The sequence below is a fragment of the Sparus aurata genome, chromosome 13, assembly GCF_900880675.1.
Source record: "Sparus aurata chromosome 13, fSpaAur1.1, whole genome shotgun sequence".
NCBI classification, from domain to species: domain Eukaryota; kingdom Metazoa; phylum Chordata; class Actinopteri; order Spariformes; family Sparidae; genus Sparus; species Sparus aurata.
Window position 1 is genome coordinate 5,705,179 of NC_044199.1, and position 25,030 is coordinate 5,730,208.

Sequence of the window (25,030 nt, forward strand, 5' to 3'; positions counted from 1 at the left end):
TGTGATCGACAGCAGTCCTTGATATCACGAGCCGCATGTGTTGCCAGACTTGACGGAAATATAACGAGACATTTCTTAATTGGCCGCGCTTTCGTTTGAATGTTCTGTTCCCTGTCGGATGTCCTCACGCTGTACTGCCAGTTTTTTTTTTTTCTTCATCCGTAACAAATCAGTGTCAACACCAACAAACTCAACAACTCGCATGCACACAAAGAATCAGACACTTGTCGAGAGGAAACATCAGACGAGTCCGCCGAGGGGCGAACGTTTTAAAACCTTTTTCGAGTCTTGAACGGCTCAATAACTCCGAGACAAAATACAACGTCCTTTTAATCCTCTTTTCCTTTCACTACATCTCATACAGTAAGAACATGAACGAGAGAGGGCAACATACAAGAGTCCAAGTCACTGAGCGTACACTGTAGAGAGCCACTTCCCCCGACGAAAACACAAAGTCCACCATGTTCCCGGAGCTGTCTTTGTGGAGGAAGTGTTTGATCTCCCGATGCGGAGGGACATGCAGTGAAATTGCTGGAGAGAGAACACAGTGTGTACAACTCTGCTTGCAGACAGCTGCTAATTCACAGTTAGGTTTCTGAAAAGTGCACACAAGGTACTGAATCTTGTCGTAGTAAGTAGCTCGATGAGTACTATCTCTACTGTAGGTCTGTTTCAAAAAACGCCGCAACACGTCGTGTCGCGGCGCTCCGTGTAAGACAGCGGTACTTATCGGATGTAAAAATAAATGACGTGACATATTCAATATTCACAAAAAAAAAAAAAACTATCGCATTGATTCCACGATATCTACAAATTCACAACTTGGTAACACTATTCTGAGCAATTAGAATTGTTGCCATTTAGTTTATAATAATTAGTATCAGTTTCTCTACTTGTCTACGGCTTTTTCTACCCATCAAGAGATGTGCATCGATGCTGCGGAAGGTTACGTCGTATAAAACATAATATTTAATGCCGTACTGATTGAATAGCATAAATATATATTCCTATGGTGATATACTCTTAATATACTTTATCTTATAGGATGACGTGTTTCTGCTGTAATGTTAACTCTGGCCCTGCGAGGGGGAAAATATTCACCACACGGATCACACAATCCTAACCGGACCTAAATGGCAACAACACAGCCGGGCCCTGTTCATCGGAACCCCCCTCAGGAACACAGATGTTCAACACATTCCTGAATTACCACAAACTCTGGACACGAGACGCCAGATGTACATGCATTCATGCTCACGTCTTACAGTTTCTTTTCTTTCACAGTTAAAGTTGATCAACCAATCTCTCGCCTTCTGCACTGTTTGCGTGATCAGTGCGCTGTGGCCGTCGGTCCGCCCGGAGATTCTGCTGCAGAGTGCAGAGTTTGTGGTTCTGTGGCTCTGGAAGTGTTTTTCCCCCTCTTTTTTTTTTTTTGCAACACACAGATACACAATCACATATCACAAGATACGTGAATATATATATATATATATATGTAAAAAAAAGGTAAATCCTGCAACTTTAGAAACTTGACACTCGGCAGGTGATTTGCCGAGGAGCTGAAGCGTCAAGTGCGAGCTCTTGAGACCTACAGGACGCATTTATTTAAGTAGTAGAAGTACACAGTGTAGTGTAATGAGACGGGACCCCTATTAATCTTTACACCGCACAATCCCGCGCTGTCCTTCGCTCGCTACAGTACATTCAGGAACAGATGACGACAGAGAGAACAGAGATGTTTTCGCTTAACCGAATCATTCCAAGCATCAGCGATAAAACATTCGGACTGAACGCTTTTCTTCCTGGTCCAAAAAAAAGCTGGTTGTTTATCTAAAGTTCACAATAAAGGTCCTGCGTGTTGGATTTAGTGACATCTAGAGGTGAGTTTACAGAATGCAATCACCTGAATACTCCTCGTCTCGCCCTCCCCTTCTAAAAAAAAAAAGGCTTCTCGAGAGCCACTGCTGTGTTTGTCCGTTCTGGGCTACTGTAGAAAACAGGGTTGTGGACTCCCTCCCTCCATAGATACAAAAGGTTCATTCTGCTGTAACACAGACACAGTTGCAGGTAATTATACACTGGAAGTATAATTAGACTAAATCCTCGACACTGGACCTTTTTTTTAAGTTGAATCCGATTTTTGCATTTTGAAGTGTGAGGTCGTTTAGAAGAGCAGTTCACGAGATGTTTCATGCTTTATACTGGAGGCCGGTTCCAAAATGGCACATTTAAAAGTAAAGAAACAAATAAAATCTCCTGGTGAACCATTTCACATTTGACAAAACTTAAATTGATTATATAACTTGTAAGGGGTGATGTACTTCAACCCCTCCTCACCGTGGATGGGATTACATTGCTTTCTTTTAGACTATTAAAACAGTCCCTGCACACATGAAGTTGCCGTGTGAATGCGTCTTTGGTCTCCACATTACACAAGCTAGTGCTCACATCGGCCGGCTCGAGGCGGGCGAGCACATTGCTGATATTTATGACGGAGGGAGGCTGTGTCGTTCGGAGGACGGACCGTCTCCGAGGCAAGTTATTTCACAAAGGCAGCTCAAATATTCAGCGGCTGCTCCCTCTCACAACTACTTACCTACAGTACCTCGATCACATTACTCAGAGGAATCATGCATAAACATGAGCGCTCTGTGTCATCAGATCCTGAATTAGCAGCAGCCAGCAGGCTGGATACGCCCTCAGCTGATGTGTACGAGCTCATGAATCAGTTTGTTTGAGACAATATGATCAAAGATCACGTCCGGGAAAGAGACAGAAAAAACAGATATTCTGCCAGATTCTGTCAGAGTGTTGTTCTAGAGAGAATATGAGGAGGTATTAAAAAAAGCAGGGACACATCCACCTGATTTGTAATTCGGTGTGGCCATAAAAATTTAATGAGTTCCTCACAAACCTCCTCCAGAGTTTAGTGTCATGATTTATCACGACAGTCTGGTCATTGTTCGAGGTTACAGAGTGTGTGTTGTTTGAATATGAAAATGGTTCACCGGGAGATCTTCGCTCGGGCTGAAGCGAACAGTACGTCCTCTAAAGACTCTCCGCCCCGCGCGAGAGAGGAAGACTTTCTCAATACGTGTTTTCATTTTGTCGTTACGGTTTAAAAGATTCCGCCGGATAATTTAAAAAAAACGCTGCACGAGTGGAGTCGCTGAGAATGATACGACCCACCACGGCGGTTTAATGATAACGAAATTAATAACAAATCTAATCTGTTGTTCATTTGTTCAGTTTTTCAAGAATAATTGCAAAGATAAATAAATGATCATCCTTCATTTTGTTGTATCTAAGCCGAAACCTGCAATTACAAGTCAGAATGTGACCTGAATACGAAACGGCGGTTTGTGCAGTCGTGCACCTCCCGACCTTTTCCCCACTAATGTTGTATTTTAATATTTGAGTCGCTGAATTAAACCCTAAAATCTGCGTGCCACCAAATGAGGGTGAAAAACACTTTCAGAAAGTCTGTGCCAGCCGTAAATCATTAGCATCACATCAATATGCACAAATAATTGGATTTTAAGTGCGTTTATGCAGATGTTGCCGAGGATATGAGCAGGTAATTGATGAGTAACTGGGATGAACTACAGAAACATTGATCCTAAGCCCTATTTCAGTGCGACAAACACCATTATCGGAGGTTGCAGACAGACACGTGTACAGATTGTCATGCATTAACCTATGACTGATACATTACACATGTTTCGTGTTATCAACACACCTTTGTAAAGAGGCCACAACACAATTTTTCTCCTATGCTTCACCACTGAAGATACAGTTTTAAAGAAATCCGCTGCGTGTTAGTGTCTAAAGTACAGCGGCCAATCCGAGTCTATACTTAAGCAAGAATATCCAGAGTGCGTCCGGCAAAAAAAAAAACAAAAAAAAACATCTGAGTAAACACGTACCAAATTCACACATAACAAAAAATACAGATGTCACTTGAACAAAGTGAGAGTTGGAGACGTTCACGTCGGCTGGAGACGCTTCTGCACCTCGTTGAAAGATGATCAATTTGAACACAACAGTTCGGTTCAGTTCATTAACGTGTCGTCGGATAAATCAGGCAGTCGTCTTATCGATTTGGCAGCATTCTGCGGCGCGACGGTCTCCAGCGACGGCAGAGTCTCCGACGTTTGTTTCTGAAGTACTGTGTGACTGTGACATATCGGCCTTTTGTTGTCTACGTCAATCACAAAAAAAAACAAAAAAAAACAGTACAGCATATGTAGACAATCAAATCAACACCAATGTACTCTACACAATCAGGTATAAAAAGGGCAAAAAAGCACATGAATCAATATCTGGTTCATGACGTGGCAGAAAGGCAGAAAGAAATCATAACAGAGCCGGAAAGAAAATATCCACAGTGACCGATGCAGAGGAAACAAAAGAAGCATAGTGAAATAAATAAGAGCGTCTGGTAGGATCGGATGTGTGAAGTGTTCTTTGCATTTTCCGTGTATAATATGAATAATAAACCGTGGTGCAGAATTAGGCTTCAGTCTGAGGTAATGGTGGCGATTTGTTTCGACCGCTCGGCTCACGGAGACGCCGCGTCACGAGCCAAAACATAAATGCACATGATAATTGTTGTGGACGACGCTGGATCCTTTTAATCTCTCCGCTTCGTCTTCTTCACAGGCAGAGAGCTCTGTTAACCTTCCACGCTAATGGGCGATTTTTTTACACCGGGTGCTCGTTTGGGGGGGGGGTGTAGGCGGAGGGGTCGCAGCCACATACGGTGGTGCACGGAGCCTGTGGACACCAGTTTGCGTGTAATATACACACAAGACTGTTTGTGCATATACGTGTGCGCTGTGAAATGCAAGTGTGAGCGAGTGTTTTTCCTTTTCTTCGTTTTTTAATCATGTGTGTGTGTTCACCAAAGGCACATGGCTTCTCTGTCATTGAACATAACCCAGCCAGTTTAAACAATAAGAGCCACTGGACTAGAAAATGTACAGGCAGCCCCGCGGGACGCGAAAGCAATTCCAGATGATACCGCATCGGGTCTGTTGAGATTCAGCACGAGCTGAAGGCCAGACACTGACGATTATTAATGATGTTCCTATGGAACTATACAGGCTGCCCCCAGCTAACGGAGCACAGTACAGCAACCGACGACGACGACGATGAATTGCTCCTCTGGCGTTTTTTTTTTTTTTTTTTTTTCCACCCCGATGCGTCACTGTGTATCCGTGTGCGTGTGTGCATGCATGTGGTTTAACTCGACGGACGTGTCAAAACCTTATCGTCGGTAATGAGCTACGATGGGGGGGAAAAAAAAAACTTTGGACGGGCATGCTCGCTCTGACTTATTATAAGCAAAGCGCAAACATGTCAAAACATAGTGGAAACACATTTTTGTCGACTACTCTACGGAAAACAGCAAGCAATCAAGATACGGCGAGGGAACGCGGGGTTACTCACGGCGGGGAACAGGGCCAGAGATAAGTGTGTGTGTGTGTGTGTTTGTGTGTGTCGGGGGGGAGGAAAGAAACGCTACACAAACACAGTCTGATGTGAGAATGTGCTCCCCTCCAAGGTCCTCTATTATATGTGAATCTACTATGTGTTTAAAAATTTGCCTTCCATCTATACAGACGTGCAAAATATCAAACTCTCAAGAAAAAGCTCACGAAACGCGCTCGCTCGCACGCGCACACACACACATTCACACACACACGATAAGATGTGATGGACTTGGCTTCCCGCAAACTCGTCTACCCTTTCCGAAAAGAAAATCACACAGATCAAGCCTTACATTTAGTCAGATTCAGTTTAGGTTGTTGGCCTTCATGATCGCGGGCTTTCTGTTGACATACGTGGCCCAGTAGCCCAAGTTGAAGATGAAGAACAGAACGGGGAAAATGATGCGCGATATCTTGTCCACTTTGCTGACGCGGTTGTAGGACTTCTTGGCCTCCGTGTACGGGTCGTCCATTTTGTGGAGATAGGGGTGTTTGGTGGACGGTCCGCCGGCGCTCTTGGAGACGGTCGTCAAACCCTGGTCTTTCGCCACGTTGATGGCGTAGGTGGTGCCGACGATGTTGAAGGTGTTGTTGGCCTTTTTGGACAGAGTCGCGGATTCTCTCCTCTGCAAAAAGAAGGAAGGCAGTAAAGTAAAAGGTTGTCAGGAGCGAAGCACCAGACTCAACAATACTTCCATTTGAACTCATAAAGAGGAAATAGAAGCAACACCACGAGACACGACACACACAAGAACAAAACAAAAGCCTAACCAGATCTTTAATCCTGGCCATGTTAGCCTGAAACGGTTCCTGAAAAGAAAAGTAGAAAAGAAAAAAAGTTTACCAATTATATTAAAATTACCCAACTTAACATACTCTATTCATCAGTAGCTAGCTGGAGGTTATTTTTGAAACATTTTAACACTATCAATTACTGTCAATTCCAATCTGCATCATACAAATCTGGAATGCAGAAAAAAAGAACAAAAAACGGTCATGATGAAAAAATTCATGACGGAAAAAAAATCAAGAGTGCAGAAACTGAGACAATTAGATTTTGCAATCCGTGCAGAACCAGGCTGGATTGGCGGCTGCTACTGCTAACAGTTAGCAGTAGCAGCACATAGCAGGATTAGAAACAAAAGCAAAAAAAAAGAGAGAAAGAGAGAGAGAGAGAGGTAGAGAGAGAGAGCGGCGCCTTAAAACATGTCTGACAAACGGTATCAACGACAGCAGCCGGGCCTCTTCAGGCGAACAGCTTGCGATAAAACAAACACGACAAAAAAAAAAAAGGACAAAAAAAAGGCTGCGTGTGATAAATCTGGCTGGAGAAAAGTGCCTTCTTCACGACAACTACTCGAGAGAAATCATTAGACTGTCTTTCATATTGAAATGGCGCGGGGAGACAACAGTTTTTATTTGCTGAATTGGCGCCTCTCGGAGAAAAGAAAGGCTTAAACTCGCAACAGCGGAGGATCCCGTCGGCCTGAGAGAGTCCGAGTGCGGCTCGCACGGCGAACGTGAGAGAACAAGTAGGGCACCGAGATTGATCACCGGGCACAGTTTTAGTTTCCTGTGTGGCGTTCAGTGTGTGAGGGTCATTTTCTTTTCTTCACCACTCATCCCCCTCTGTGGCCACTTTAAGGATCTGCAGCACAACCAAAAGCGCTGCGTGTCGTCTGACGGAGTGTTTCGCTTTCACTGCTCCCTGTTTTCACTTTTTGCTCTGAGCCAAGATTTAATTTCTGCTCTACTTTTTTCAGCTTCATTTAATTTTCCTTCCCTTTTTCCTTCGACTCCCATCTTTTTTAATTAGCATAACTAATGTCCCCTCTTTCTCAACCTCCTCCAGAATGCTTCATGGTGGATCTCTCTTTTTCGGCACACGGCTCCTCGCTAAAATGATTAGTTTGGTTCTCAAATGGAGACAGGTGATGAGATGTGGGTTTTATATGTTTGCTCAGGGTCTGAACGAGACCAGTGTGCTGCTACTCGTGCACAGGGAAGCATCTCTTTAATGGAAAATGTGACAAGCAGTGAAATGGTTATAGCTTTATATAAATGTGCTTGTTATAAGTATTAGTTCATAGGCAATAGGACCCTTGAAAGTCCTGATATGATGCTTCACAACATGTTAATATGATGTTAAATAATAGCAGCAGCTTTATTGTTTTGATTGTAAGACATTAAGTGATATTTTTTATTCTAAAGAAGTGTTAAATATCTCTAAATTCCAACAGCAATCACTATTACAGTTTGATTTTACAGAGTGTTTGGTCACTAACTCACGTCTCTCCTCCCTGAAAGACATTTTCCTGAAGTCCCTGCCCAGAGCAGGAGAGCAGGATCGTGCGATGGTGGAACAGGTGTAGCTTCCGATTCCAGCGCTCCTGGTGATGGTTAAAGGGGAACTTCGGTCGATTTAAACATGCAGCTTCATTGCTCAAGCTACCCTTGACTTGCCAGTACCGAAGACGCGAACACATTTGGTCCAATCATTACAGAGCTCCGTGAACGCAGATTTAGCTTTACAGCTAACAGCATGGGGTCAGAACTTTACACTGTGTTTTAAGCATCTTAACATGCTCCACATCTCACACCAAAAGTTATGCAACATCAGCAGACACCTTACAACACAGCACTGTAGCGTGTATGACTCAAAATGAATAAAAAAGTAGTTAAAACAGTGTGTTTGTGCAAGGAGCTACATATCGGTTTGTTGACATCGGCGTCTTCCGGTAGCTAGACCAAACTAGTCAATCCGTCGAGCGTGCGCTCAACAGGCTTAACAGGCTATTGTAAGGCTCATGGCTCATGACAGGCTGTAACATGGACATGTACATTATGAACAGAAACACGAAAATGCTGGATTATGTTTCCTCGACGGATTGACTAGTTTGGTCTAGCTACCGGAAGACGCCGATGTCAACAAACAGGTAAGTAGCTGCTTGCACAAACACACTGTTTTAACTACTTTTTTATTCAGTTTGAGTCATACACGCTACAGTGCTGTGTCGTAAGGTGTCTGCTGATGTTGCATAACTTTTGGTGTGAGATGTGGAGCATGTTAAGACGCTTAAAACACAGTGTAAAGTTCTGACCCCATGCTGTTAGCTGTAAAGCTAAATCTCCGTTCACGGAGCTCTGTAATGGTTGGACCAAATGTGTTCGCGTCTTCGGTACTGGCAAGTCAAGGGTAGCTTGAGCAATGAAGCTGCATGTTTAAATCGACCGAAGTTCTCCTTTAAGCCGCGAAACACGCCGGGGGAAGAAAAGCTCTTGAAGAAAAGAAAGGAGTCGTGCAAGTGTGGTGACACGGAGAGGAAGGAGGGGATCGCTAGCTGCAAAGTGGACAGGAAGTTAGCTAAATTGACAACCAGCGCTTACAGCAGCTTTAACAAGACTCTTACTCAAAGCCTTATGAAATTGTTGTAGAATTGCTTGTAGAAGCATTACAACACCTTTATAGCTTACCGACCTGGTGATTGTTATTTTTTTTGCTAACTCAACCTCCCTACTGACCTTCCTTCCAAACTAAGGTTAGCTAAAGTCAGTAAATATGTTTGTTATAAACAATTATGTAAGACTCTTATTAATGTTCTTAAGCATCTACAAAGAAGTTCCTTATCTTTTAAGTTACATTAATAATATGAATATTGGGCGGCTGTGGTTCAGGGGTAGAGTAAGTGTCTTGTTATCGGAAAGGTCGCTGGTTTGATTCCCCTGGTCTGCATGTCAAAGTGTCCTTGGGCAAGATACTGAACCCCAAACTGCTCCTGACGCGCTGGTCGCCACCTTGCATGGCAGCCACCGCCATCAGTGTGATTCGCTAAATGCCCCCAAAAATGTAAATGAATTGATATGTTTAAGATACTGTTATTAACATTTGCATCAGCTTCTTACTAATGTTAATAAGTGTCTTGCAATCGCCTTAATACAGGGACCTTGATATAAGATGCTCCCGCAGTTGGAATCGCACTGATGTTATTAAGCGCTCGATAACCTTCAGTCGATCTGTTCGCGGTGACGCAGGCAGCAGGATTGAGGAGGAAACGCATTCAGTGTGATCAGTGTTTCCCCCTCGAGCGAGCGAGCGAGCAGGACAACAGCAGAACGACCATCCTTCAAGCTCCTCTGCAAAGACGCCGAGGGTAGCGGAGAGCTAACAAACCCCGCAGACGGCTGATTGCATTAAACAGAGAAATGGTGTGCCGCCGCCTGAAGGGGTCTATCTCCAGTCAATTAGTAAAGGGAGAGAAAGAGTCGCGCTGATAGCCCCCGGATAACCAGATCCTTTTTGCAGGGTATCGATTCCTCCGCGTCTAACACCAGCACGAGCCTCCTCCATCACGCCGATGGCTTGCATCAGCAGGAAAAGCCAATGACTATGATAACGTGTCGTATGACCTTAATCACAGCACCCTAAACTCTTCAGTCCTTGGCGTTAAGGATGGTCTTTGCCCAGCAACCTGACAAACGAGCCAAGCAAAGTAATCTTCCAGCGCTGTTCGGCTCGGCCGGCCTGCGCAGTAATTCATATGGTCTAATTATTGGGGGAACCACATGTGGCATCGGGCTGCGTGCATGCTCTCACAAACCTAATGTGACACAGCACATTATTTGCTCTCGGCCAAAAGATTGTTGCGCACTATTCAAAGTCATTCGGTCTAGCTGCGGGCACAAATACCCCACCCGAATACAATGCATCTATTGACCTTGTCTTTGTTACTTCTGCAAATTGTTGCATCAGAATTTCTTTATGAGTGTGATTAACTGCCCCGGGGGCAACTGCGCCTCGCTGTGTCCTGCTGCGTGGAGCTCAGAGTGTGCATGTGTGCGTGCGACTGAACCTTGTGACAGTCTGTCCCTGTCTAAGATTGGAGATGAAGTGTTGGCATATTTAATAGCCTCAAGTATGTGAGCATGTGGGTGTATGTGCGTGCAAGACTGCGTTCGGGGAGCTGCAGTGTCCCAAGTGTGTGTGTGTGTGTGTGTGTGAGAGAGTTTATTATTTTTTTTTAGTGGCACTTAAAAAATGTTCCGTCAACCTTCTGGTTGTAGAGGTGACCTGCGCTTGATCTCATCACTGCAAGGTTGTGTTGCAGGTTAATGAGTTAATTAAACTCTTTTATCAGTAATCCTGATTAAAGCTGGTTCCTCCAATCACTTGTTTTTCTTTGAAAAACTTGTTTTGTGTTTATGTCTTATTTTTCCTCTTTGTCCAGCTCAGACTTACTTCCTTAAACACCAGATATTAAGGAAATCCATTAGCTGCATTTTGGGTTTGATGGCGGTGCTAATATGCAATAAAAGCATAGTTAAGGATGGTTAGTCAGATATAACGACTCCATCTTGCTGCATTAAACAGGTTGTTTATTGTCGCAGCAGTCAGAGGCAGCTTGCCAAGTGGGAAATATTGTGCCTAACCACACCTCCAGCTTAAACAACCGACACAAAAACGGTGAAGTACTGGAAGTAGAAAAGTGGCCATTACTGCTGTGCCTCTCACAAGAAGCCGTCTGTCTTAAGAAGCCGACAACTTCCTACTTTTACCTTCACCTTCTATGTAACGTTACTTTTCACCGTGATGTCTAGCAAAAATCGGGAAGAACCTTTACTTTTCTCAGCTGCTCCAACAAAAGTGGCAAACTTCCAACTTTGGAAAAAAATTATTGAATTGAATGTGAAACCATGTGTTTTAGCTCCTGTCTCTTTAAGAGCCCCCCCCCCCGGAATACCCAATCTGCTCTGATTGGTCAGCTCACACACGCCTGAAATACATAAATGCGAAATACTCAAGCCTCTCCCTGTCCGAGACCATACACTTCACATTAATTCTCTAGGCATGTTCGCCAAAAATTAATCAAGAATTGTATGATTATTATTGATTAACTGATATTATTGTAATTTTTTTCCCCTCTATAAGAGACCTGTAGGCAGATCTGGCATTTTGTTGCCAGGATATCAATACAATTATCGTGATTACCCATCAAAACAAACACAAATTTGCAATTTCAGTTCTCGTTTTTTGATTAAGCTAGCATGCTAGTGCAGCAATGTGAGTATATTACATCATGCTTCATCATTTGAAATGAAGCGAATGGTCTATGACACTCAAATGTCTAAAATCTAAATTCTGAATAATGTTAAAATCGATGTCACTGTCGGAGTAACCACCGCAGTAATGGTGGCGACACCTGATGCTTGAACACACAGATCGTGCGCCGGATACAAAAACTTTCCATTCATAACTCAGGAGCATAAAAGTTTTGTTCCACTAGAAAACTTAACTGTAACTACTTCTGTGTTGCAGTACGATGACTAACATTGTCATGCTGAAATGTGATTGCCAGGAATAATGATTACCGGCTGAGTCACGGCCATTTCTACCAAACTATTGTGTTAAAAAGTCCGCAAATGTATTCAATCCAGCAGCGAAGCCCACAGCACAATGAGCCAGTGCCTCCGCCTCTGCTGATGAAACCAGCGCATAATGCCTAACACACTGGTGTCCAATCTTGTGTCATGGAGTGCCTAGAAACACGCAGGCTCTCATCCCAACCAAACTCCCCACCGGCTAATTTCTGTAATAAGCACACCTTCAGCCGGCGAGGGGAGAGCTAATTAGGTAGATCGCTTGTCAAACAGAATGTTAGGCGACAGGAAATGGAAGAAAATGGCAGAGAAGCTCCATAACCAGCAAGGTAAATTAGTGCACATTGACTCGTCTACAGCTTCACAATTTCAGCGTCTGGAAAAAGAAAGCGCCTGGGGCGCGATGAAGTCATCGTTTGGTTGCAGTGAGAGTGGTGGATCAAATCCTGCCTCTGATGACTGGGACGGTATTCAAAAGGACTCACCGAGCTAAAACATCTCTCCTGGAAGACACACTGACCTTATAGGTTTTCTTCCAATAGGTTTTTATTTCATTGTTAATATGCTGAAAAATGAAAGAAGCCATGTGTAGTCTGATCCCAATGCTTTCCAGAAGCTTATACTAGCGGGGAGTGTGATGATGGGAGTGCATTGTCTCCCTCCGTGACCCCATTTTTTTTTATCTATTATGACAACTGCATGCTCAGCACAGCCCCCGAGAAGGCAGCCCAGGCTGTCGCCATTAAGACGAGGCATCAAAAGAAAAAAAAGTCTCCTCTACTGCAATGTAATGCTGCAAATTCTCCCCACCGACTGGAAACTTCTATGGCAGCAATATGCACTCCTGCCAATCACTCAGAGGACCAAATGCCAAAGCTATAAAAAAAAAACTGACTGTAAAGGCTGTACTGATTGTGTCAAACAGTTTGTACATTAGTAGCAGAAAATAGATTTGTGGGTCTGTCTGTCGCAGCAGAAGAAATCTGTTTCATGCTGTATTATGTCTGCGGCTGATAGAAGCAATTTATGTGCTCGCAGCAACATAACAGCTCTAACCTATACTGCAATTTACCAAAAAGGACAGGTTCATAATGTGCTCATATGTCATTTTCACATTTTTCAGATGCATAAAACACCCAGAAGGCCACCTTCAAATGTAGTGTTGCGTCTTTTGTTTTATCCCCACAGTTTATATGTACTGATCCATTTAGAATATAGAAGAGTCTCAGTAATATATCCATTCTGCTTAGTTGAGCTGCACACGTAGTAACTCCCCTCAGCTTGCTTCTGTTGTCTTTATTGTTTATTCTAACAATGTTTTTGTGCTGCCACCTTGACCAGGTTTCTCCTGAAAAAGCTCAGACTTGTATTGGGCAAAAAAAAGAAGAAAGATTTATTTATTGACTATAAATTCATTATGTTGCACATTTTCCACTCCAATACTTTCACATTCCTAATTTTTATTTTGGGTTACTACTAGAAAAAGGTAGCAACTGCTCAAAAAACACGGAAACGCTGTGTTTTAGCGCCTGTCTCTTTAAGGCCCCGTCCTCCTGGACAACCAGTCCGCTCTGATTGGTCAGCACACACACGCCTGAGCCAACACTGCTTACAAACAGAGCAGCTGTGATGAATTAATTCTGACACGTCAAACTAGCTGTGAGTAATGCAAATTGTGATCTGGTGATGTCACAAAGTCACAGAATACAAGGCGTGGCTACTGACGAGGCGTTTAAAGAGCTGCGTTTTCCGTGGGAGAGAGGAGCTTCGTTTTTTTTTTGCTTTAAAGACCTTTTACATGCACAATAACCTATAAAAACCACTGACGGACAAGAAAGGTTAGGGTAAGGTAAATGTAATAAGATGAATTGTAAATCACAACTGACTGTTCGAATTGCATCAGTTGTATTGTTGGGCAGTTTAATTTAATTTATAGCAAAATAAGATATTTGATAAACTCATGATATGTTTTATCACAGTAAGTTGTAACTAAAGCTCTCTGGTAAATGTAGTGGAGTAGAAAGCACAATGTTTGTGAGTAGAAGAAGAAAGTGTCATGGACAGAAAAGACTTACTGTAAGTTACAGAACACGTACCTTTTTAAATCTGCACTTAAGCACAATGTACCATTCCACCAACGTGTGTCTCACATCTGAAATTCAAATATATGGTGTGTTTGCCTCCCTTTGCTGTCAGTAATGAGTGTAACTGGGTAAAACTCCATATGTGGTTCTGCGATTTTTACGCAAAATCAACATTTATGCTATTCTCTGACATCTTTTCGATATCGTGCGAGGATCTACTGAGCAAGTTGATTAAAAAGAACCATGTGGCCCGTCCATACATCATTAATTCATAGATTTTTTTGACAGGAAGAAATCCTTATTTAGAGTCTACTTCCAAAACCCGTCAATTTTAACCCCAGACGGGTTATTGACACCTGATTCTGTCAATGATCCATTTGTTCCTTTCATTACCGGGATGACGGAGCCTCCGTGGCGCTACAGGCCACATGAACTCATGAGAAACGGGAGCAAGTGCTTTAATTTCCCCTCATTGCTTCTCTTTAGCTGCTCTGATGCTGCCTCATGCCTCTAATCTGTTTCATTTGATGCACTGAGTTATAAAACATCACAGGAATCACGGGGAATTCAAGCGTCGAGGTTATCACGAGGGACTTATCAGGTTTTTATTTACGAATTCATCACAGCTTCAGAGCAAAGCATTTTCTGCTTAAGACCTCCAGATAAATCCACCACCCTTAAATTGAGTCGAGCACACGAAAAAGACTTTGTGCCAGAGTAATCTGTGTTTTCCACTTCCCCTACCTTGATGCAGATTCACTCCCACGTCCTACATCCTCATAAACAAGAGGCCAGACTATCGACAAATTAAAAACCCGTAAGCTGTTATTTATTAGATTTCATGCTTAAAAAATAAAAACGTCAGCCTCAGGTGATTCACCTTAAATAATGCACACTCACTTTTTTGTAATCAGCGTGTCGGTAAACATGCAGACGTGATGTGCGGACGCCATCTTTCCTGGGGAGAATGAGCCTACACTGACTTTAGGTTGAGACTTGAACATATGCTGCCGTCATAAATCAGGGCCAGTGTCTCTGGGAGTTTACCTCAGCGCCTGCGCTCACTGTTCCGCCCCGCTGTCCCTGTTCCATTTGGCTGTTAATGAATAAATAAAACCTCTCTTTATAGTCTTTATAGAGTACTCTGGGCTCCTTTAAGGAGGAGAAACTTTCTATCAGTGTTTCCAAAAGTGCAATTTGCCCCCGTCGGTCTTTCGGTGTAAAATGAGGACTGACTGAGCTTGGAGCCTTTTTTTTTTTTTTTTAACAAGGTTATCAAATCAAGAGATGGGGGACCATTAATCTTGAATTTCATAGGAAGATAAAGTCAGAACGTAGACTCCTTTTTCTGAAACACTGTCTGGCTTTCGACTGTCATGATGGCGTGTTTGTGATTGTCAATGTTGGTGCGAGTGTGTCACGTCTTTCAAATAAAAAAGAAAAAGAAAAAGATACATAAATAAGAACCACTCACCCTTATTTCCATGCCCTCTTTTTTCCCATCCCATGCCCAGCTGCGCTTGGTGAAGTAGTTGACTGTGGCAAACTCAATCAAGGCAGAGAAGACAAAGGCATAGCACACCGCCATGAACCAGTCCATGGCGGTGGCATAGGCCACCTTGGGGAGGGAGTTTCTAGCACTGATGCTCAAGGTGGTCATGGTTAGGACAGTGGTGACCCCTGAGGATAAAATGAAAACATCAGTTAATGGATTCTTTTTTGAGCAAACACTTAAAAGGCAAGTTCAGCTTTAGCCATCAATAGTGGAAACATTTGACTTATTTTTAGGGATTTTTTTGGGAACCAGGAAGCTGCAAAACAGAGTCTACGAGGGGCCACGGAACAGAAGCTTCAGACAAGTTTAAACCGCCTAATGACTCAGGACTTTTTCGAGCTTATAAAGTCAAATTAATGTTGTGATGTTCCACTGCATTGCAGATCTACAACTTGACAAAACACAAAGTTCAACAGTGCACAACATCGTACGATAGCACAGTGGGTCGGTCGTGCAAGGTCGAAAAACTCAATGCAGAGAACCGTTTCAGCCTTTATTTTTTTTGTTTAAACCTGTCTGGCGAATTTGTTTGCTAGCATCAATAGATGTCCTTTTTTAAAGCTCTGTTTAGTGGATTTACAAGGTCAAAAACATCTACAAACAGAACCTGACACGCTCTTATCCTGCGTACATCTCTTGTGCCCGACTCTGATCAAGACTTTCAATTACAACATGTGAAAGTGAACCCCCATCTAATAAATCACACTTTTCACGAATAACTTTACTGCTGGTGGGAATTAAAGTTGCGCTCGGACGACGGTCGCCCACCCAACCACCTAAAAGCAATCACTCTGTCTGCTCCCATCTATCCGATCGGATGACACGAAAGATCCACGGTCGGCTCTACGAACGATCGTGTCGCCCAACAGCGAGGTCAACTCATTCCACCGAGTCGTGGCTGACAAATTAGAATTTGTGACAGAAAGATTGATCGGTCGCTGTTGACTTTGTTTTAAGAACAGAGGTTGATTTATGCGGGCGTTTTTTTTGCACAACTCGACTATATTCCAATATTTTAACTGTCTGATGTGTTCAATGAGTTTATTTATAGCGTATTTTTAATAGCACAGTGTTAAAAAGAGGACAATTTGAGGACATGAGGTGCTTGCAATACCAATGAGGACATTCTTAAACATAATTTTAGCCGGTGACGGCTGTTACAATCAGATCAGGTAAAAGTGCAGTTTCAAGATGCTTATTTCAGGTGATCAATGATTCGACAGCGTGAATGCAAATACAAAGATACAAAGAACACTATGGCAACCGTGTCCTTTTTCATTCCACCGACATACAGTGACACTGATTACAGCTCCTCGTCCTCATTCAGTCCACTACAAACTGAATCTTCTCATGCGACTGAAATGATTTTCAGATGCCTACTCAGGGGAAATTGTTCTCGTCGGTGTGTTTTTGAAGGAGCCGTGATCCTTCAGAGAGAATTCACGAGAACAGTGTTTTCTTTTCTTCTTCCCCATGATGCTCGGAAAGCTATCCTATAATGTGCGCTCCCTCATGTACGCGGTTGCTTCATTTTCAAATCAAAATGCTAATCATTCAACAAACACGGGGGTTAAGGGGCTCTTTCATAGATGATGCAACACAATAACATCTGAACGAAGACGGGGGGGAAGGCTAAATTACATCTCATCTTTTGAGTGTCTAAGCAGACATGATGTTCTTAACGTGGACGGTGCTAGACGGACAAATTGAATCAATTATTATTCACAGTACGACGGGAGGATAACACGCCTGAGTGTATGCAGCTGACATCTTTTTAAAATATTATCCATTAACGTTTGCGTCAGATATTCTTATGTGTTTCAAACGTCGAGGATTTGATCCTCTGATCTGTTTTGTTCTCTGACTGCCAACATCTGATCTGACCCTTATTAAAGAGTCCATGTAGCTTCTGCAGGGATCACGTCTGTTTTTATAAACCGATGTGTCTCATGCTCGCTAATGCACCTCGAGCTCAGCGAGTGATTTTAAAACCGAGCTGGCGACAAAGCAGCCAAACATCCTCTTCGCCTCGTCCATCACCTGCCGCGCGTTCCCACTTCTGTACTCCCCAACTTCGCTCTGACGTAGCTTTGATTAATTAGCGTTTGCAGCCACGGAGTTTGGGTAAAGTCAATACTTTTGATGGAAGAACAAATTGCTCATTCATGCCCACGTGCACCTAAATGCACCACGCTGTGTTCTTGTACATCGTTATGTTAATTAGAACTTTTCCCGGGAAACCTTGTTTTTTGCTGAACCTCACCACTTTGCTGAATCGTTCGACGGAGGAACAAAACGCAGCTCTGCACATTTGTCTCGCTCTTAACTCATAAGCTCAAAAAAAACGCTATCCATCGTAATTATCTAACCTGTTCAGTTAATGATTTAGAGCAGAGTTGGATGATAAAAACACAAGATGGCACTCACCAAATACAGTGCGAGCAGGAACCGATTCTCTGTTTAGCCAGAAGGAGACTTGAGACAGTATGACAGTCATGATGCAGGGGAGGTAGGTTTGAATCACAAAATAGCCAATTTTCCTTTTCAAATGGAAATACGTTGTCATCACTACATACTCTCCTAAGGGATGGGAGAGAAAACATAGAGAGAGATGGAGAGAGACACACAGGGTCATTATTATTAATACAGCCAGTTGGAAGGAGCATATGCCTAAAATATTCAAAGGAAGATTAAAACATTAAGATGCATCATCAAAGTAGCTCATAGGATTGTCTTCAGTCCCCTTTAGATGAGCTGTTAAACCATTTTCAAACCAAAATCAAGGAAAATGTTGGTTTAAATACGTCATATATGGAGAGAGAGGTTGCGATGTGCTGACGTCGATTTCACTGCAGATTATAAACGAGGATGCGACGAGAAAAAAAAGCACAAAAAGAAGAATTTGAACGCGCAGAAACACATTAAATGACGGATGTCGCGTCGCTGACTCGACTCGTTGGGCGCAGATTTAATGACGTGTGTGTGAAACAAGTCAGATGTCACCCGTCTTAGAGACCCGGAGACATTTACAAGTCAAATATTGAGCTAAAATCTTAATAATATGTTATTTGTGTCTTAGTTCCCTTCAGTTGTCTGATTATCATGCTGCCCTTGAAGGAGCTTTGGTATCTTTTGAAAGATGACAAAAGAAAAGAAGAGCACACAAACGTCTTCAGAGCCACTTATCCAGCTCATGCCAGACGTTTTGATCCTCCAAATAATATAAAATAGATTTTCAAGATGAGTTTCCCTTTAAAGAGTTACATTTTCCGATATACTTTTCTTGCAGTGGATGTGAATAACATCCCGCCTGCGTCACTGTAAACCCCTCGATGTTGAACGTGTTCCTTCAGCTCAGGTTTCGTCACTGATGGCAGCAAAAAAAAAACCCAAACTGGACAACTTTACAGTTCCCCTGAGCAGCAGCTCTCTTTGCCACGTCTGTAATCTGTGTTGCAAAGATATGAGAAAACAGCCTCTCATTCCCTGCGGTGCTTTTTCTTTTTTCCTGAGCAGATTCTAACCAGAGCTGAACCGGCTCAAATCCCTCCTCACTCCCTTGGCTCACTGTAGTCCATTAGGTTTAAAGTTTAAAGAAATTTGATTTTTTTTGCCGAAGCAGTTTATAAAAGCGGAATCATGTTGACTCCGCCTTGGATTTCAGCACGTGTTATCAGGCTTTAGTTGGTCGTTTTTCCTTCAGAATACCTCTGCAATTCACTTGACTTGAGGTTAAACCAGTGAAAAGCTCTGCAATAAAGACTTGGCTGAAAGGGAAGAGTCCTCTCGCGAGTGCTGTTAATTCAACAGCTTTTAATGCAGTGTTTTTGCTTCCTGGGAGAAACATCCAACAAAAGGGTTTAATGGAAGTGTAGTCTCAAACACAGGGGGCGTCTGACGGATCTACGTAGCTTTGTAGCTCACAAACAACCAGCTTCACCGCAGAGGTTGTATCTCTGAGAATGGACGGCCGGTGCGGCTCAGTATTAAGCTACGCACTCTTTCAATAATTACCAAACGGCCCATTGAAGCAACCTTTTATCCATCTACTGCAGTAATATGTTCTTTATACATCCTTCTTCCCTGAAGCTCGTGATTGGTGTTTTAGTTATGTTGACTGCTGTGTTTGCCTGAGAGACGTGCAATTTCTTATAAATGATTGTATATAATTTTATCTTTTGTCTGAGGTGGTTGAATTCTTTTATATATTACCAGACACTTGCCCTCACCTTTGTTATTTTATCCCTTTATGTTAACGTGCGAGCATAAATCTCCCCCCAGAGAGGACTGAATCGATTTGATTGTGACGGATAAAATGTTTCTGACCAAGAGGATTTAAGATCAAATGAATATTTGATCAACGCCGCGGTCTGGTGGCTGAATTTCTTTTAATTTTTACGCTTACTCTGGAATATCATCACTCTCCACACAGAGTGGAAATAAGTCTTTCACCTCTGGCACACCTCTTCATAATATCTTTATAAATATGCTGAATAGTTTCCCCCCCCCCAAAAAAAAGCTGATAAGTCATCATTTTTTCTCGGTGGACCCAAATAATGCAAGCTGAATGCAAAATGACAGAAACTGGATAAAAAAAAGTGCCGACTGTGAGTTTTAACGAAAACACACAAAAGATGTGATGAGAGTAGGTGTCGACAGAAAGGAAGGAAGGACGGTAAATTTAATTTAATGCCAATTTTATGCAGATAATCTAATAAGAGTTTATGTTTTCAAAGGTAGCTTCATCCCATGACACACTAATTTTGTTCTTTCTTGCAGTATCCTCAATCGAAATTCGATTTGGTGTGTCCGCAAGAAACCTGGGATTCCTGCGGAGTTAATACGATGCTGATGTCCAGGCTGGCGTTTTGTGTACCTGTGCTGGAGCTGATGGTTTCTTTGCCAATAACGTGTCCCAGCAGGTCGTACTGGTTCAGCCGGGAGCCGTCCTCGGCGACGGCGACGGACCTCTCGTCTCCCTGCGTCCACAGGTAGATCACCTCGTTGTTAGTGTAGGCATCTGGATAAAAACAGAAGGACAGGTGAGATATTTAGAGGAGTTACAATGCACCTGTTTTTAAATAGTTCCCCTCTGTATCTGTAGGGGAGACTGGGGTAAGTTGAGCCAAAGGGTAAGTTGAGCCATCCCTTGTTGCTGGGAAACGGTAAAAAACATTGATCATGTGACCAAATATTTAGGAGGAAGGCATCATTTCATGGAGTCTGTGAAGGTAAGAACCACATGGGTAAAGTGGTTCATCGTTTATTTCCAAAAAAAACATTTTTCACTCTTGAAAGTGAATTTAGTCTATCCTAAGTTTCATGAGAATTGTGTTTAGACCAAAATAGATAATTTTAAATTTGTTTTATACATCAATTGTGGTATCTGTGAGCTACAACATGAGAACATATACCTAGCATAAAAGTGCACCATTTTAGCTGTGGGGGCTAATAAAGTCAAAATGGTAGCTCTGGGGTAAGTTGAGCCAAAGGGTAAGTTGAGCCACCCCTTGTTGCTGGAAAACGGTAAAAAACATTGATTATGTGACCAAATATTTAGGAGGAAGGCATCATTTCATGGAGTCTGTGAAGGTAAGAACCACATGGGTAAAGTGGTTTGACGTTTATTTCCAAAAAGACATTTTTCACCCTTGAAAGTTAATTTAGTAAGTCGTAAATTGTACAATTGTAAATGGTAAGTTTCATGAGAATTGTGTTTAGACCAAAATAGATAATTTTAAATTTGTTTTATGCATCAATTGTGGTATCTATGAGCTACAACATGAGGTTATAAATCTAGCATAAAAGTGCACCATTTTAGCTGTGGGAGCTAATAAAGTCAAAATGGTAGCTCTGGGGTAAGTTGAGCCACCTAGCAGAGGTAAGTGATGGATGGATCGAGGTTAAGATGGGGATAGATGGAATAAGAGGAAGATGGAGGGAGGAGTTTAACGAAGATGGAGAAGGGAGGATAGACAGAGGAAGGAAGGAAGGAATGATGACGAGAGGATGAGAGTGTCAGTTCAGATTGTTCAAATGTGTTACTAGTCCATCCTGACCTTACTGTCAGCAAGAACACCAAGAAACTATAATTCTGTTCTGGTGTTTTCTTTCCAAAAACACAGCTGTTCATGTTCTCTTCCCAAGCGCACTTTAAGGTATTCCCATGTTAACAGCAACAACAAAACAGCTGTTTAACAGTAATATGCAATATTAATACAAAGGTTATTGTACCTGTTGAATTGTGTATAATGAATAAAAATACACATGAATGTGAAGAAGAGACTGTTATTTAGGGAGGGAGAAGGTGAGTGGAGGGAGTAGGGTTACGGCTCAATTTACCCCGCTCCTATGCTGAACTTACCACATACATGGGGTAAGTTGTGCCACAAGACCACTTTTTTAGGACATGCTATATTATCGAAACAGTTGTGTTTACACTCATTCTGTTTGTTTGAGGGGATGCACAACATCCTGAAATATATGCAGATATATTAGTTAGTGACAAAACAATGATTGCCTCGATGTAGTGATCCTAAATATGAAAAATGGCTTATCTTACCCCAGTCTCCCCTAATCTCCATCACCCTCAGCTGCCATTGTGCTACTAATTAGCAAATAATAGCATGCTAACACGCTACACCGAGATACTGAGATAGTAAGCATTACCTGTTAAACATTAGTATATTTCTGTCATTATCGCGCTGCTCTACCTGAGCGCAGCCTCGCAGAGCTGCTAGCGAGGCTGCAGACTCCTGGGTATGAATTTATCAAGGGACTCTCTCACTCTCACTTCAAGCCAGTTGTTGGCTTCTAAAAAGAAAACTCTTCTTATCAAAGTTATCCCATAGTGTCATATTTATAGTGTGAGGGGGGGTGAGTGCAGTTTGAGTTCTCTGAAGTCTTTCCAGGACAGGAAATGCACCTGCAGAGAACAATCACCACTGTTTTTTTTTATTTTTTTCTGCAGTGAAATCTTTATCGCAAACTTTTTTTTTGTTGTTGTTTTTTTGTTGTGACCATCTGGACTGACTTACAACTTCCAAATTTCAGAGGACAGGCGTGTGCATCCATCGGGAAATCCTCCAGGTGCATGGGGCACTCGGCATGAATAGTCAACCTGAGGCGGGAGCAGAGAGAGAGACAAAGGGAGAGACTTCACTGGTCAGGCTGCAGTTTGGTGGAGGCGGCTGTTATGAATGCATTGTTACGTATGTCACCAGAAACAAAAAAGAAAGAGAGCATTTTCAATATCTCCCGTTGAGTTTACATGTACGGTTACTGCTTGGATATCAAATAAGGTCATTTAAAAACCACGGTGTGTGTGTTTGAGGTGAAAAACTGGAGGGAGAACAGACATCGCAGCATCTCCTTCCTCCCACAGCCACCAGCGGTAATGAGTGTTTAACTGACTGACAACAAAGAAACAATCTCCAGAGAGCACCAGAGTTTATTTCATCAGCAATAAAAATGCGCTTCGGAGGTAAAAAAGAAAAAAGAAAAAGAAAAAGAGAAATGGTGCATATCATCTCACTCATACGTGATTAATGGAGATCACGTGTTGGTTAGATTTGCTGAGTTCAACAGAAACACGTATCAATCAAACTGGTCACACGTGATCATAATGTGATTATAATAGTGCACATACAGCTAAACCTTTGCTTTTGAGTTACGTATGTACGTTAGATGATTTATGTGGAAACACAGAGAAGTCAGTAGTTTTGCTGAGGGTAATGGCGTGTTTTGCCCATCGTTATAACTTCCAGCTGAAACACCAGATGATATTGATGAGTGAGGAAAGAAGTCGGTAAAACATGAACACATGAATTGAACCTTTCTGCTCCGGTCATTTCAGTTTTTCATCTGCAATGACGCTTTTTTAACATTGAATACCGGCTTTTTCCAGCCATTGAGCAGTCTGACTTTCTTGTGACTGATTTTTTTTAATCTCCCTGGTCTTGACGGTTTTGTTTAGTTTTTAGCTCCATTACTACTCTTTATGCCAGTCTTTTGCTGCACGCATTTAGTTTTTGCATTTTTTTGCTTTCATCAAAGCTAGATTTTAGTTTCTAACCTGTCTGCCTTGCTGTTGAGCATTCGGGTGCTCTTTTTGCCAGACTTCCCAGTACACCATCATGTAGTTTTTGAAGGCCTGCCCACTGAAACCATCTGGTCCTGTTGCTTTGTTGGACTTGACAGGCTTGGGAGCCCCCCCTCGAGATCCTGCTCCTTAAGGGTGCTAGGTGTAAAAGATGGCACCCACTTAATCCCATTAATCTCTGCTTGAGTTGTTTTTTATAAAATGGACACCAAACTGGGTTATTATCACTAATTTTACAACAGTCTGTGCATCCAAAACTGGATTATTTAAGCAGTGTCAACTACACTGAATAAAGCTTGAACACTAGCTGTGATGAGGATGATTAAAAAAGTTACTTGTCCCGTTCGATTTAACTCTTCCCACTCGCACAAACATGATTTCTCGCTGCAGAATGTTCCACTTGTTGCAGCTCTTACGTCCCGCTTCTGCAGACAAACTTATCGTTTCTAATTAGCTCCGTGTGATGCACTTGCAACAACCCTGTGATCCCTTTATTACACCCTCTCGGCTGCTTTTCCTGGGTGCTGCCTCATTACTGATAAGTAGCTGAGTAACTTTGGCAAATTAACGCAATGCAACATAAATCAGCTTTAAAGAAACTCATCGCCGCATTTAAATCGCTCGGCACTTAAACCGGCAACACATTCATCTTGTTCCTAAGCTGCACGCACATTCTGACGGAAACAAAAGCATTAAAAAAACATGAACAACGATCAGAGATTGCAGAGAACAGAATAAGACTGCAAAGAAGCTGTCTGTGCATAAAAAGGACTCATACTTAGTGTAAAGGTAAGAAGAGTCTACAGCCATGCTAGCGGCTTTTTTGACATGTCAGTGCTTTATGCTAAATGCTCAAATCAGCACGCTAGCATGCTAACGTTTAGCAGGTACAATGTTTACCATGTAACGTAACAAACCACCGAGGCTGGTGGGAATTTTGCTGGCTTTACAGGTAGATAGTGATAAACCGCAGTCGAGGAAACATTGTGGCCTAACTGTGGTGCTGGATAAGAAGCGGCAGCATCATTATAAGTCAGTAAGATTCATTCTCTGTGGGTGTTGAATGCCTGTACAAAGCTTCACGGCATTATATTCCACAGTTGTTGAGATTTTTCCTCCAGCATCCAAGTGTTAACTGACTGACCTTGGCAAAAAAAGAAAGATCTAATGTAGAACACACTGAACAGACGGTGTATTCAGTTTCCTATCAACTGAAATCCAACAGTATTTAATAATGTTGCAGTCGCTGTCCAGTGGATCCTGGTGGGGGGGGGGATTTATGAGCAAATAAATTCTACCTCCCCCAAAAAAGTTTAAACTACCAAAAAATATACCCCACTGCGTTTGATGACTGTTCATACACTAATATTCTCTATCAGAAAAGCAGAATTAAGCATTGAGTTTGAGTTAAACTGAGGTGAAG

The 25,030-nt window shown here is 42.4% G+C and overlaps 1 protein-coding gene across 4 annotated transcripts in view; it reads right to left on the reverse strand.

The window, feature by feature from the left end:
• Window positions 1–312: 312 nt before the first annotated feature.
• gabra3 (gamma-aminobutyric acid type A receptor subunit alpha3) overlaps window positions 313–25,030 on the reverse strand; it is a 101,562-nt gene continuing 76,844 nt past the window's right edge. For 2 of the 4 annotated variants that reach the window (XM_030438825.1, XM_030438826.1), the window contains exons 6-11: window positions 22,544–22,626; window positions 20,383–20,526; window positions 17,934–18,086; window positions 15,426–15,631; window positions 6,264–6,302; window positions 313–6,118 (exon numbers count right to left, since the gene is read on the reverse strand). In XM_030438825.1, coding sequence (XP_030294685.1) covers window positions 5,798–6,118; window positions 6,264–6,302; window positions 15,426–15,631; window positions 17,934–18,086; window positions 20,383–20,526; window positions 22,544–22,626 — 946 coding nt within the window. In that variant the 3' untranslated portion in view covers window positions 313–5,797. The remainder of the gene's footprint in view (window positions 6,119–6,263; window positions 6,303–15,425; window positions 15,632–17,933; window positions 18,087–20,382; window positions 20,527–22,543; window positions 22,627–25,030) is intronic. The other 2 variants (XM_030438827.1, XM_030438828.1) reach the window with 2 other exon arrangements.